The following is a 14,799-nucleotide window of genomic DNA, read 5'->3' on the forward strand; positions in this document are numbered from 1 at the left end:
TACAGTTTTGATCTCTTTTACATGGCCCCAACCAAAAAGCTTCCACTATTTCCCCAAGATGAATACTCCACTATCTCAAAGGCAACAGGCAGATATATTTAACCATTCTCAAATCGCGGTTCACTGCCCCGATGTTGAAGCACGTTAGTCTTCAAGCAGTCATGCCTGTGAGCAGCTGTTACAGCCGGAGGAGCTAGTTGTTATCCAGGGCTCAGTTGTAATTTGCCACTTTTAGCCACTTTGTGCTGCAGCTTTATGTGATGTGTGTGAGGTTTCTTTGGTGCAAATTCATCTGTGATCAGAACTGCAGATGGCACCAAAACAGAAGGGATAGCAAACACAGAGAGACTGCATAGTGACCATGTGAGATTAGCCCATTAAAAGTTGCAAGCAATATGGGGAAATTTTATACTAAAAATTCACTACAACCAATAACGCCTTTGCCCTAGGAGAGGAAATAAACAGCACAGATACAAAATGGGGAGACCTAATGAAGCTGTTGTAAGTGCAAGTTTGAGAAGCATGTTTTCCTCAATTACTGAATCATGCTGACTAGTATTGTCTATGTTCTCTGTTTGTCATATCCACCTATTGCCTCTTGTCTTATACTTTGATTGTAAGGTCTTTGGGAAAGGAACTATCTTTCTGATGTAATTTGTACAGTATCTAGTAAAGTGAACCATGATTAGGCCACCCAAGTGCAACCACTACACAAACCAATAGTAATAATAATAGTAGACGTTCTATACGACATAGGTTCCTATACTTCTCTCATCACTGTAGTCTCTGAGCACCTTCCAGTAGTGCATTAAATGGTGCAATAAAAATTGTCATATGTGGCTCATTCACTCATCCTCAGCGAGAGAACCATGTGTGCAGTGGAATATACTGTTAGTTTTTGTTGGTGGTGTGTGTTTTTTTAAATGTACACAGTGCTGCGTGGTTATGACCTTGCAGGCAAGGTCAAAGAAATGCACCTTGCACTTGGGACAGAAGGTGATGAGGTTTGTGATGCTCCTGATTTCTTGGGGAAATTCATTCCCCAGTCTCAGACAGCTCGCACCCCCCAGAAAGTTCTGTCTCTCTCACAGATGAGGGTTATCCTTATTGTTGCGAGTCCTATTGTGCCAGAGGAGCAGAATTGTCAATCGTGGTCTTCATCTCCGAGTTTTAGGCTCTTTTACATATCCTGGGCCCACGCCAAGGAGTGCCTGGAAAATAAGGACACAGCCCTTGAACGTGACTTTAATACGCTATGGAAAGCCAGGTGTCATGTGCCCCAGTAGCCCATGTCACAATGAGACATGCTAAATGACTTCCCTTTGCCATATCCTTTCACCCCCTCCTCCCACCTTTCTCCTACTTGTCCCTGCTTCCCCTTCCAAACCTTCCAGATCCTCAGCCTCTTCCCCAGAACCAAGATCCTCTCTCCACCTCTTCTCCCACACCAGATCCTCCCAACCCTCCGCTTCCCAGAACCTCCCCCTACCCCACTATCCTTCCTTCCCCTACCAGAACCGCCCCCTGCCCCACCCCCTCCTCTTCTTGCTCGCTGCCCCGCCCCCCTCCCGAGCCCCGCCCATGGCCTGGCCGCCTGCCGCGCGCTCTCCCCTCCGTATCTGCCGGCGCAGCCGTTGGACTCTTCGAATGGAGCGCGCGGGCCCTGCGGCCGCCTCCGGGAACCGCCCCCTCGCGCGTGCAACATGGCGGCCCCCGGGCTCGCCCAGTGACCGGCGGAGGGAGCCCAAGCGGGCCGCTGCCCGGGGGCTCCGCGGTGCCCAGCGCCATGGAGGCCGCGGCCGCGGGGCCCAGCGCCCCCCGCGCTGAGGAGGGGGCTGGCCCAAGCCCCGCCTCCTGGCTCCAGCGGCTCTGCAACGAGGTGCTCCGCTCCTCCCAGCTGAGCGTGTCCCTGGCCGAGGCCCCGCCGGTGGCCGTGGTGGCGGTGGAGCGCTACATGGCGGAGAGCCCGCCGCCGCCCAGCAGCAGCAGCAGCGGCGGCGGCGGCGGCGGCGCCTTGCCCAAGCCGCCCGCCCCGGCCTATTGCTACGACGTGACCCTGGCGGACGGCAGCCGGCGGGAGAAGTGCTACCTGGCGCCGCCGCTGAACGCCCTGGTGCAGAGGGGCGCGCTGCGCGCCGGCGGCCGGCTGCGCCTCACCCGCTGCTCCTACCTCTACGACGAGAAGAAGCTGAGCGCGGGCTTCCTGTGCCTCGAGCGGCTGGACGTGCTGCGGGACCCGCCGGACCTGCCCCCCGGGGGCCGCGAGCCCGACCAGCAACGGCGCCCGCCGCTCAAGGGCGGGAGGAGCCATTACCTGCCGCTGTGGAACAACGAAGATCCCTACGGGGACATGTGGCTGGCGGGCCGGCCGCCGGAGCGCGTCGATGTCGATGGTAAAACGGGGGGGGGGGGGGTGTCGATGCAGGAAAACGCGGGGGGGGGGGGCTTGTTGGCCGTGTCAGGCCTGCGGGCGCCTGGAAACTGACCTGGCCCCTTGGCCCAAGCCCTGGTGTTGTGTTTACTTAGCGAGGGGGTTGGGCGGTCTAAGCCAGGTCTATGCGACAGATTTTTGCTGGCTGTGTCCGCTCTGTGTAAAGAGATGTGATCACTGACCAAGGTAGCTGTACCACCAGAAGTCCTTCGTGTAGATGCAGCTCTACTGGCAAAGCTGTGCTTTTACCGCTGTAGCTTGTTTTGCCTCTGGGCTGGTTACTATACTGGAATAAAATCCAGTTATGCCGGTAGAGGTGCATCCATAGCAGGAGTGCTCTGCCACAGTAGTCTACCAATATTCCTATAGCGGCAAAGCAAGCCTAGAGTAGACATTGGCTAATTCCCTCACAATTTAAACAATAAACATTAGTAAACATTAAACAATTAGTAAACAGTAAACATTCTAAATATTGCAAAAACATGTTAAATTAAAAAACAGCTGTGATAGAAGTATTTTCTCAAAATACAGGTCTTACGTAGGGGCCTAATTTCAGATTTGAAGTGAAATCTGAGCAGAAATGTAGTTCCATGTCCTGCACTAACAGACCCCTGCAAACACACACAAGCCCTTCAAAAGTGAACAGTGCTCTGTTTAGGTGCAGGAGTCTGCCCATGCACAACTTGCTGCAAGATTGGGGGCCCTAGTTCACTGAAATCTGTATTTCATAAAAGTTTCCCACTGTTTGTTTTTTTTTGTTTTGTTTTTACTTGCATGATAAAAATGTAGTAGTCGTACTTTCAACATGTATGCCACTACTGCTTTTGGAAGAAGAAAAAAAAGTTCAGTACTTTGTGCAGATGACTGAGAACTGAGTTTGTTTATACAGCATTAGCAAACAGTTTTAATTTTTATGAGAAACATTATAAAATACATATGAAATCCTCAAAAAGAAGAGGAGTCCTTGTGGCACCTTAGAGACTAACATTTATTTGAGCATAAGCTTTCGTGAGCTACAGCTCACTTCATCGGATGCAAGCTCATGAAAGCTTATGCTCAAATTTGTTAGTCTCTAAGGTACCACAAGGACTCCTCTTCTTTTTGCGGATACAGACTAACACGGCTGCTACTCTGAAACCTGTCATATGAAATCCTGTCTGCCTTAACACATTTCTATAATCTGCTGATACAAATCATGCAGCGGCACATGTACCACCAAAGAGGTTTATTCAAATTCAAGCATGCGGACTGTTTTATCACTTGATTTTTTTTTCCTGCTTTCTGTTTTTTCACTAGTATCCAAATTAACTTCTCTTGGTCATCTGGAAATGAACTGGAGGAGCAGAATACACTTCAGTCCATTGCTTGTGAGAATCTTGCATAAGGCTAGACTAAGGTACTATGGGAAACCTGACAAAAAACTGGATATACCGTATCAGGTAGGGGGGAAAAATCCAACTTGTCTGAGTAGTTCTGAGGTGTGCAGATCTTATTTCCATACCGTAAGGGTACAGCCAAGGGTCCTACAGTCAGCAACAAATAAACCCTAAAATTGTTTCAATTGTAAAAGCTTAACCATTTAAAAGTATGAAAATGATAAATCCCATATGTGTATATGTATATGTGACTGATCCCAGTTACTATAGAGCTTCATGGTGTTAGAACAGTGTCAGTGTTGTTTTTTTAATTGTTTGTCTTAATCTCAAACTGAATTTTTCTTGGTAACTATATCATAAAGAGAAAAGGAGTATTAGTGGCACCTGAGACTAACCAATTTATTTGAGCATAAGCTTTCGTGAGCTACAGCTCAGAGTTAAGGTGGTTGTAGTTAGGGCTGTTGATTAATGGCAGTTAACTCACACGAGTAACTCAAATATTAATCACTATTTAAAAAATTAATCGCGAGTAATCGCACTTATAACCGTAGAGTAGCAATTGAAATTTATTAAATATTTTGGATGTTTTTCTACATTTTCAAATATATTGATTTCTTTTACAATACGGAATACAAAGTATATATTGCTCACTTTATATTATTTTTATTACAAATATTTGCACTGTAAAAATGAAAAATAGTATTTTTCAATTCACCTTATACAAGAACAATAGTGCAATCTCTTTATTGTGAAAAGTGTAACTTACAAATGTAGATTTTTTTTGTTTGTTTTTGAGTGCAGTTATGGACCAATGTAAAATTTTAGAGCCTACAAGTACACTCAGTCCTGCTTCTTGTTCAGCCAATCGCTAAGACAAACAAGTTTGTTTACATTTACGGGAGATACTGCTGCCTGCTTCTTATTTACAATGTCACCTGAAAGTGAGAACAGGCATTCGCATGGCAATTCTGTAGCCGGCCTTGCAAGGTATTTACGTGCCAGATATGCTAAACATTCATATGCCCCTTATGGCAATTCTGTAGCCGGCCTTGCAAGGTATTTACGTGCCAGATATGCTAAACATTCATATGCCCCTTCATGCTTCGGCCACCATGCCAGAGGACGTGCTTCCATGCTGCTGCTGATCGGATTTTAAAAAAAAAAGTGTTAATTAAATTTGTGACTGAACTCACTGAGGGAGAATTGTATGTCTCCTGTTCTGTTTTACCCACAATCTACCATATATTTCATGTTATAGCAGTCTCGGATGATGACCCAGCACATGTTCTTTTTAAGAACACTTCAGCTGCAGATTTGACAAAACGCAAAGAAGGTACCTTTGTGAGATTTCTAAAAATAGCTACAGCACTCCACCCAAGGTTTAAGACTCTGAAGTGCTATCTAAAATTTGAGAGGGACGAGGGTGTGGCGCATGCTTTCAGAAGTATTAAAAGAGCAACACTCTGATGCAGAAACTACAGAACCCGAATCACCAAAAAAAGAAAATCAACCTTCTGCTGGTGGCATCTGACTCAGATGATGAAAATAAACATGCTTTGGTCCGCTCTGCTTTGGATTGTTATCGAGCAGAACCCATCATCAGCATGGACGCATGTCCCCTGGAATGGTGGTTGAAGCATGAAGGGACATACAAATCTTTAGCACACCTGGCACGTAAATATCTTGGTACGCCGGCTACAACAGTGCGTACGAACGCCTGTTCTCACTTTCAGGTGACGTTGTAAACAAGAAGCGGGCAGCATTATTTCCTGCAAAATGGAAACAAACTTGTTTGTCTGAGTGATTGGCTGAAGTAGGACTGAGTGGACGTGTAGGCTCTAAAGCTTTACATTGTTTTATTTTTGAATGCATTTATTTTTTTGTACGTAATTCTACATTTGTAAGTTCAACTTTCATGGTAAAGAGATTGCACTACAGTATTTGTATTAGGTGAATTGAAAAATACAATTTCTTTTTTTACAGTACAAATATTTGTAGTCCGAAATTAATGTAAAGTCAGCACTGTACACTTTGTATTCTGTGTTTGTAATTGAAATCAACATATTTGAAAATGTAGAAAAACATCTAAACTATTTAAATAAATGGTATTCTATTGTTAGTGCGATTAATCGTGATTAATTTTTTTAATCTCTGGCCAGCCTTAGTTGTAATGTTTGGAAATTTTTACATGTGTACTTTTTTCTTAGAATGTACATGTATTTAAACATCATGTACATTACTTTATTTGGTTATTGCTTCCAAATGTTTAGGTGCTTTTATATTGTAATATTAGTTTTTCAAGTGTTTGTTTTTATCATAGAAATCTTGACTTTAAGTTTTAAGGGTTGTTTTTGCAGAGCATGAATTAGGCCTGCATGGATACTTTCAAATGAGCATCAGTACATAACATTTTGCCTGATGATGGGTCTCTACACGCCTATTGTTCTAAGCTGTTGTTCCCCCACCCAGATGAAAAATAAGTCTGGATCTCTTGTTGGTGCTGTATTTCAGCAGACCCAGTCCAGGTGGTGCTCTTAAACTGCTCAGGAACAAGGGTGGAACATCAGTCGCAGTCCTTGGTATGAACTATGGGATCAGTACCTAGAGTTGATTCAAGTGGAGGAGTCAATGGCAGATGAGGAAGAGGAAAGATCCAGCACCACTTGCTCTTTACATCTTTTTTTAATTAATATTCTGCATTTAGGCCATAATGCACTGAAGTCCTCACATAGTGTAAAATGTTATGTGCCTAAAGCTACATGTATTGAATTATTTTTAACACACGCAGATGTGTGCATTATTCTGCATGTAACAAAAATATTCTGGCACATCATAACTTGCCCCAAAGAACTTGCAATCTGAGGACAGATGGATAAGTAATACAGAGGTCAGGGAAAGGGAACCAGAAAAGGAATATTCTGTGCTGATCAACACGATTCGCTATAGGCAGAATGGCAGAAATAGATTTTTAAGAGGGACTTAAAGGGAGAATGTAGGAGCCTTGCAGGTGAGTTCATGGGCAACCATGTGTAGGGGATTGTGTGGAAGAAAGCATAATGGTGATTTTTGGAGGCTAACAAATAAGTGGATACAGGTGGAAACATCAGTGGAAAAGAGGTTTGTTCCACTGAGTTGCTGCATTCTGTAAGTATCCTGGAAGATCTGAGAGGCATTATGTGGATTGGGTCACCTGCGCAAACATGGTCCCTGGACAAGGTTTTATCTGAGTAGAGGAGTGGCAGTGGGGAATCATTCAGTGTATGGATTTTTTTGTATGTGTTGAAGTGCATTTGTAGACTTTGCATGCCAGCAGGTTAGAGCTGGAAAAACTTTTTAGGCAACGTTTTCCCAATTTGGCATATGAAGATTTCCCTGTGAAAAGGGTTCACATAAAGTTTTCTGTCAGAATATTTTGTTCACAAAATTTCCACATGAAGGGGGTTCTTACACAATTTTATATGTTAGTTTTGATGACAGAATACCCCTCTGCTAGTAATATTTTTTTTCTTGAAAACTAGCCCACACACAATATTATGACCCATGCTGTTTACCAAATGATTCCTGAGTTATAACTTGACAGTTTTTAATAGAGGTTCTTTATACTGGCATTTTGAAGTGTTATCTTCTTTAAAAAAAACTTCTGGGTCCCCCCCCCCCCCATTTGAAGGGTTACCTTAACAGTGTGAGAAATGTGAACATTTTCACTATAGGAGGTAGGGGAGGAGAGTGGGAGAGGCTCAAAATTACCCTTCTAATGGAGCTCTGGAGGGAGAAGCACTCTGCTAATTATGATTTATTATTATGCATTTATTTGAAAAAACTGGTGAAGATCCCACATAAGTAGCAAACTGTGAGTTTGACCCTGCAAAGACTAAACATGGAAGTATCTTTAAGAATGTGAGTACTCCCACTGATGTCAGTAGGGACTACTTGTGCATAAATCTTCGCAGGATTGAGATCAATAGAGAGGTGAGATTCCCTGATGAGCTAGTAATACAATTCTAGCTTGGTTGCTTCATTTCTTTTCCTGTAGTCCGACAGCTCAGGCCCATAATATTTCCTCAAGGTTTATACTGTGAAACCGATTCATGGCATGTTCACGGCACTTAGAAATGCTGAACAGGAGCAGCTACGTAATTGGGACTGTGATGCAGGAAAATACAGGATTCTTGCACTTCCATGTTTGAATTTAAGCTTGTGGAGCATACCCTGGCTTCAAGTTTATAATGAGTATCAAAACTACAAGGGAAATTGCTGTTAATTGGGCAGGCATTTTAATAGTTATCCAAAAAGAGGAACATTTGTTATCTATGTAGTTAAAGGTCAAACACATGTTTGGTTTTTCTTTTCTAGGCTTATTTTGAAGTTGCTGATAGTTCAGGCATGATGTCGATGGTTTTGTGGAATTCTTTATGTCCTGAGTGGTATAACAGTATGAAGATTGGTACAGTACTTCTGCTTGAACAGTATGGTATCAAAACCAGTTATCCATTTAAAACACAGCCAACACCAGGGGATTCGCAGATGAAGAGATTTACTACGATTGGTTAAGTATTCCAGAAATCTGATTTCAAGTATTGCTGTTAAAAAGTTAGAAAATACCATTTCAGCTGACCAGTTACAAGAGCTACAGTGAAATTACGTGGCCTTTCAATAGATTTACCTTCAGTTCCCATTTAAAGGCAGGTGAAATACACAGTCCATTTTTGGGATGATGTTAGTATGGTCAGCGAGAGCAGCGGGTCTTGGCGCTTCACCCACTTGAAATGAATGAGGTAATGCATACCTCTCACAGCTGTTGTTTCAGGCTGTCTGCACACTGGGGTAGATATTCCTGCTTTGGTTACACTTGGGTCATGTTGACAAGCTTTTTTTCCCTCCACAACCATTAGATGAAAAACTATCATTTTTTTGTAAATGAAAGCTGAGTCTGATATGATCACATAATTCCAAGTGTTGGAGCCCTAGGTACAGGGCTCTAGTGCCTATGTCTTAATTTGGCCTTCCTTCCAAATTAGTGTCACAAACAAATATAATTAATGTACTATTTCCATCCTCATCCGGATCATTCAAGGTGGGATCTAAGAGTCACATCCTGTAACAATCCATACCGGTGCCCATGTGGCGCCCCACTGAAGTAAAAGTTTGGTGCTTTATGATTGATTGCTACCAGGTGCACTAAACAATAGTATCATGGTCCTTGATGTACTGATTCCTCAACACAGAGGAAAGAGGCTTCCTTTCTGCTGTTGGAGGGTGTGACAGAGCCAAGGCAGCCCTAATACAGGAACACTAATGCAACTTATTGCAAGACAGTGGCCTCCCCATAACAGGCCTTGTCACCAACACTTCTTTCTCCCTGAATATGGACTCCCCTTCCTTACGTACTCATATTCTGAATTAAACAGCAATCAGAAAAGCCATTTCCTTGACACACACAAAAATACATATCTTTGGGTGTTGGTGTATACATCTCCTTTTCTTCTTAGTAATGACAGTTTTGCTAAAGTAGTCACTACAGTGCATGAAAATAGACAATGTGCTGCACTGCTCAAAGCCATGTGTTCTGTCTCATGCATTTTGCTTTAAACCCTGTACTTAGCATCTGAAGTGTTTATGATGAGTTGGCAGGAGAGAGAAATGTTTTGCCAGGCAGGGAGACTTGGGGGGGAAGACAGAAATGAAAACTGTTAATGCTTACAAGCCAGCATAACAGTAATTATACTTGCCACAGACCTGCCTGCAGCAAAGAGGCGCTGTCAGATATGCTAGTCTGAGACTCCTTTTTGTGTAAACAAAAATCACTCAAATTTTTAACGCTTATAGAAATCTTCAGTTTGGTGTCACCACACCATTTATTGGGGTATCAGTGGTGATGAGATTAAAAACAACTTGGGAAGTAAGGCTACATATAATATAGGCTAATAGTTGCACAATGCAAGAATAAAATTGTAACTCAATAATGAAGTGTCATGGGGCATCTGCAGAATATAGTTGTAGTTTGTTTTTAAAAAAAAACAAAACTATTTTTCTCTTATCCAAAATTTGTACGTTATTCTGTATATTTCTCTTTTTGACAAATAGCTCAAACACTTTTCCCTGGCGTACACGTAACAAAAAAAAATTACATATGTGTTGATGGATGAGCTATATTCATGGATGTTGTAAAAAGACAGAGTAGTGTTGTAGACTGCAAGAATATAGAAAAATTCTGTAGACAACAGATATCCATTTTATATAACTATTTCAGCATGCACTTGCTCTGTATTTTCAGAATGACATTAAAAGTGAGATGCTGTTTCAGTAAATTGTCTCAGATGGTATAAAAAAATAAAATGTATAAACAAAGGCTTGATTTAAATACTTTGTCAGCCACAAATCCTGCTATAGGATATTTATTTATTATAGAACATGCACATACTGTGAGTGCCCTTCCAATAGTTAATTGAAACACAATAATCGACAGTTACGTTGAACTGCTAAAATCACTGACCATTGAAATAATACACTTATAGTCCGTTATATCCCATCTTCTAAATAACCAAATATTCTCTCCTGTCCTCATTCTCAGATTCCCAAAAATGAGTCTGTGTGTCTGAAAGATTTAAAAAAAGCCAGGTTTTGTCAGACCATGGGGAAAAATGCATCCCATAGTTGAGGGACCTTCGCAAAGAATATCCCGATAGCAACTTTCTATATTCTATCAAGTGAGCGCTAGCTTGTGTTCCTCTGCTGGTTGCAACTGTGGTAGTTTAGAGCAAGGACTGTGGTGATTTCTCAGGACCCAAACCATTTAGGGCTTTAAATGTTAAAACCAACACCTTGAATGCCACCCAGTAGTCCAGAGGCAGTGTGTGTATCTTAGTTCAATGAATTTATGTGGTCCTAATGAACATAGCTCAGTGTGCTTAGCAACAATCTTCAGCGTCTGAATGGTCATAAGGTATAGAGTGTATTACAGTAATCGTAAAGTGACAAAGACAGGGATGAGTGCACCAAGCGCAAATGAAACAGCTGATCGTACCACACCGGATGCATTCCCCAAAACTACTGCCTTTTCATCCCAGGGTATAACAATACCTCTAAATTGCAGACCTGAGTTGTTAATAATAACCTGCTGCCACAAATTTATGGAGCTCACATAACTATATAATAATTTGGGTTGCTTCCAAGAATCTAGTAATTCTCTATCTTATCTGGATTAAGCTTCAGCCAAGTAGTCCTCACCCGAGCCCAAATCTCTGGCATACACTATCAATCACTGTACTGGACCTGCCGAATTGCTTATAATGGAAATATACAACAGAGTTTCTTGATCATAATCGCTTGGAGTCAAATCAGAACTTCCACCACTGGCACTTCAGCTGGCTTCCCTCCTATTTCATCCTTTAAAAGTGTTCTGTAAATTATGGTGATCTTTGAGAGTGTTTAAGAACCTGTCGATAGTGGTTGACAAAAGGTTTTTAAAATATCCAACTGGATCATCAACAGACTACCCCATGGAGGGAGCTGGACAATCCAGCAAGGTTCTTCGTATAATTTGTTACAACCTTTTATGACATCCTTACATTCCTCACTTTATCCATGTAAAAGTGGCAAAGAGTCCTGTGGCACCTTATAGACTAACAGACGTATGGGAGCATAAGCTTTCGTGGGTGAATTTCGTGGTATTCACCCACAAAAGCTTATGTTCCAGTACATCTGTTAGTCTATAAGGTGCCACAGGGCTCTTTGCCGCTTTTACAGATCCAGACTAACACAGCTACCCTTCTGATCCTTTTATCCATGTAGTGACCTAAAATCAGAGACACAAATTTTATTCGTACTTGCAAAAGCAGTGGGCCAAAGTAAGAGTGTTTCATTTATTCAGCAAAAATACCACTTATTCAGACCTAAAGAAGAGCTCTGTGTGGCTTGAAAGCTTGTCTCTCACCAGCAAAAGTTGGTCCAATAAAAGATATTACCTCACCCACCTTGTGTCTCTACCTATTCAGAAAATCAAAGTAAAGGTTTCCTTTGAATACATTTTTATGCTTAAAATGCTATTGTTTTTCCCCAGAAATTAGCCTGAATGTTCGAGATCCTCCAACTAAAATTAACATTATTCCAGAAAAAATGGTTAAACCGGAGTGGAGATTACCTGAAGTTAGATATCGGTTTGTCACAAGGTAAAATAAAGGTTTGTGTTCTGTTATGTGTGGCCTAATGTTTTGCTAATTTTTATTGAATTTTAACTGGGAATATTACAGGAAAACATCCATTATACCTTGTTATGTCTTCCCAACTTTTCTGCTCTGGACACTATTTAGGAATTTTTCAGAGTGATTTAAATTTCAGGTCTTTAAGAATTATCAACCATTTCTCTTTAATTTTGTTTTTAGGTCAGAACTGGATAACTTACCGAACAATCATTCCTGTGATATTATTGGTCTTGTAATATTTGTAGGAAGGGCTGAAAGAACAAGAAAGAGAGGTTTTTATAAAAATTCTTTTCAACACTTATCGAATTATTACAATTTGGTGGAATATTATTTAATTTAAAAAAAATTTTGTCTGTGCAGAATATAGTGAAGATTTTTGGATTCATCGCTGGGCACATGTTGTTGATGGGACATCTGACCAACCATTCATACTGGAATTGTTTGCCACTTCTCAGCCGGATGTATTTGAACATATTCACCCAAGTATTTATCGTACAATAGTCTGACTATTTTATTATTTACTTGTTTGTTTCCGTTTACAATATTTTTCTATCTAGGCATCTTTGCCATGAATTCAAATTATCCCTAAAACTTCTCATCCCAACTCAGAAAATAAATGAGCAGTAATGAAAACAGACCCAAACAATGCCTACCACAGCAAAAGACGGTAGCCCTCATCATAACAGACCTTCCCCAATAACCCAGGTAAATAGATGGGCCTTACAGCGTACCCTAAAATTGAGCTGATCTGGCCTATTTTTAACCAAGTTTGAGTGAATTCCAATTTTGAAGCCCCTTGCAGAGAACACCCAGTTGGTAACCCCCTTTCTCAGCTCAAAAGACTCCCCAGCTGTAACTGTGACAGTATAGTACAGGGAAAGGGGCAGCCTCTCAGGTAGGCAAGTCCTAAGCTGTGTAGATCTTTACAGATAAAAACTAACGCCTTAAACTCCACCCAGAAACCAACAGGGATCCAGTAGAGATCACAGAGCACTCATGAGGGGTTCTCAGCATGCTGCACAGGTTAATAAAACTGCTGGATTGTGCATAATCTTCAGTTTCTGAATGAAGCCCAATGTATAAGACATTACGATCTTGAGGTGACTGAGGCACGTATGATGGTATCAGCATCTGCATCCAAAGGAATTGGTCGCAACCTCCTGGACAGATAGAGGTGGAAAAAGGCCTTCCTAGAAACTGCTGCTTTGAGTGGCTAACAAATGCTGTGAATCAGATTATACTCCCCATATTGTAATGTTTAATATCAAGTATGCAGCTGCGCACCCTCAGTTCAATGGGCCATATATTCTACTTGCTATCAGCATCTCTATCACCTCAATTTTATCTGCATTGCAGTTCTCATCCATGACCCAATTTTACTTAAACTCTGGCATTTGTCAGAATAGGCTGGGTTCAGTCAGAGAGAGCGCGCTGAGTAACAGGGTGCATGCATTACGTGCTTCTTTGCTAACCCTCCCGAAGGATTCATGTACAGATTGAATGGGAGGGGAGTCATGTTGAAACTGTGCAAATGGACATTTGAGCATAACTAGGGATGATGAGCAATTTCCTAAAACCACCATCTGGGATCTCTCAGCAAGGAAGGAACGGCCCTGTCCACTCAGGGTACTTGGGCCTGATCCAACACCTAATTATATCATTGGGAGACTTCCTTGACTTAAAATGGGCTTTGGAACAGACCCCTAATCACTAGAAAATAGTGCCTTAGTATTTAAGGATAATACTCTGCTCTTTCTCTCTCTCTCTTATTCTAAATGTTTTTAAACCAATACACATTAAGGCCTGACTTTTCAGTGATGTTGAACACATAAATCCCATTGAAGTGAACAGGTGGTGCAGATGCTCAGCACCTCTGAAAATCAGATATCTAGGTGCATAAATATGGATTTGTGTGCCAAACTTTAGTTTGAAAACTTTGATGTACTTGTACTGAAGTATTAGACTGGTAATAGGATACAAAGCATTTTCATCTTTGAGTTACTAGTTTGTGTATAGAGCAGGTTGAGAAGGACTGTTAATTGGTTTGTGTGAAATGAGTTGGTGGCTTTAATTCAGTTGCTGGCAGATAAGTGTCCACACCAAACACAAAAAAAACACAGTCACAGTTGGTATCCAGATTAGCTGTATCAACAAAGTCCAAGGATTGAATGAACATTAGGAGTTTACTATGCATTCACCCCAACACATTTTTTTCCATGCCAAGGAAGAAACACTTCTGTAGGGCAGCATGGGAAAACTTGCTCATATTGGTTCTGTGGATACAGGGCTTCAGTTTTATGAAAGATTGTATTGGCTTACCTGATATCTTATTGATGATCTTTTTCCAATTGCTTAGTCAAGATTTTTCAGACACAATCCTAGTCTGTCATTTCTTCATTAAAGATTGTGAACTGTATATTTTTTCAGAGAGTGATGCTATTTCTGTTTAGACCATTGATTGTAACATCTTTTCAGAAGAAATTTTTTTCTCTAGTGTTTGGTACTTGATTTGTTTCTTCCGCTTTGAATGCAGCTGAAATTGACATAACTTTGTTATACTAGATCAACTTAAATAACACTTTCTTTCCCATGGCAAAAATGATTAGTATGTATCACAGAAACATCTGTGATGAGATCACACCTCCAGCCACAGTAGTGTGAAACCTTAAGAAGATATGGCGTTACAGGTTGGGGGGAGGGAGAGAAATTAACTACTATTTCTTGTACTCTGTGTTTTTTGGTTAAGGGGAAATGAGTTTGGAGGGGGAGGATGTTCTGTGATGAAGTTTTG

General features: G+C 41.5%; 1 protein-coding gene across 2 annotated transcripts in view; it reads left to right on the forward strand.

Moving 5' to 3' along the window:
• Positions 1-1,589: 1,589 nt before the first annotated feature.
• The window catches only part of RADX (RPA1 related single stranded DNA binding protein, X-linked), a 35,179-nt gene continuing 21,969 nt past the window's right edge, over positions 1,590-14,799 (forward strand). Inside the window, exons 1-6 of one of the 2 annotated variants that reach the window (XM_073358337.1) lie at positions 1,590-2,393; positions 3,728-3,870; positions 8,161-8,353; positions 11,867-11,975; positions 12,189-12,280; positions 12,369-12,491. In XM_073358337.1, coding sequence (XP_073214438.1) covers positions 1,787-2,393; positions 3,728-3,870; positions 8,161-8,353; positions 11,867-11,975; positions 12,189-12,280; positions 12,369-12,491 — 1,267 coding nt within the window. In that variant the 5' untranslated portion in view covers positions 1,590-1,786. The remainder of the gene's footprint in view (positions 2,394-3,727; positions 3,871-8,160; positions 8,354-11,866; positions 11,976-12,188; positions 12,281-12,368; positions 12,492-14,799) is intronic. The other variant, XM_073358338.1, reaches the window with a different exon arrangement.

This window comes from Lepidochelys kempii, chromosome 9 (assembly GCF_965140265.1).
Source record: "Lepidochelys kempii isolate rLepKem1 chromosome 9, rLepKem1.hap2, whole genome shotgun sequence".
Taxonomy (NCBI): domain Eukaryota; kingdom Metazoa; phylum Chordata; order Testudines; family Cheloniidae; genus Lepidochelys; species Lepidochelys kempii.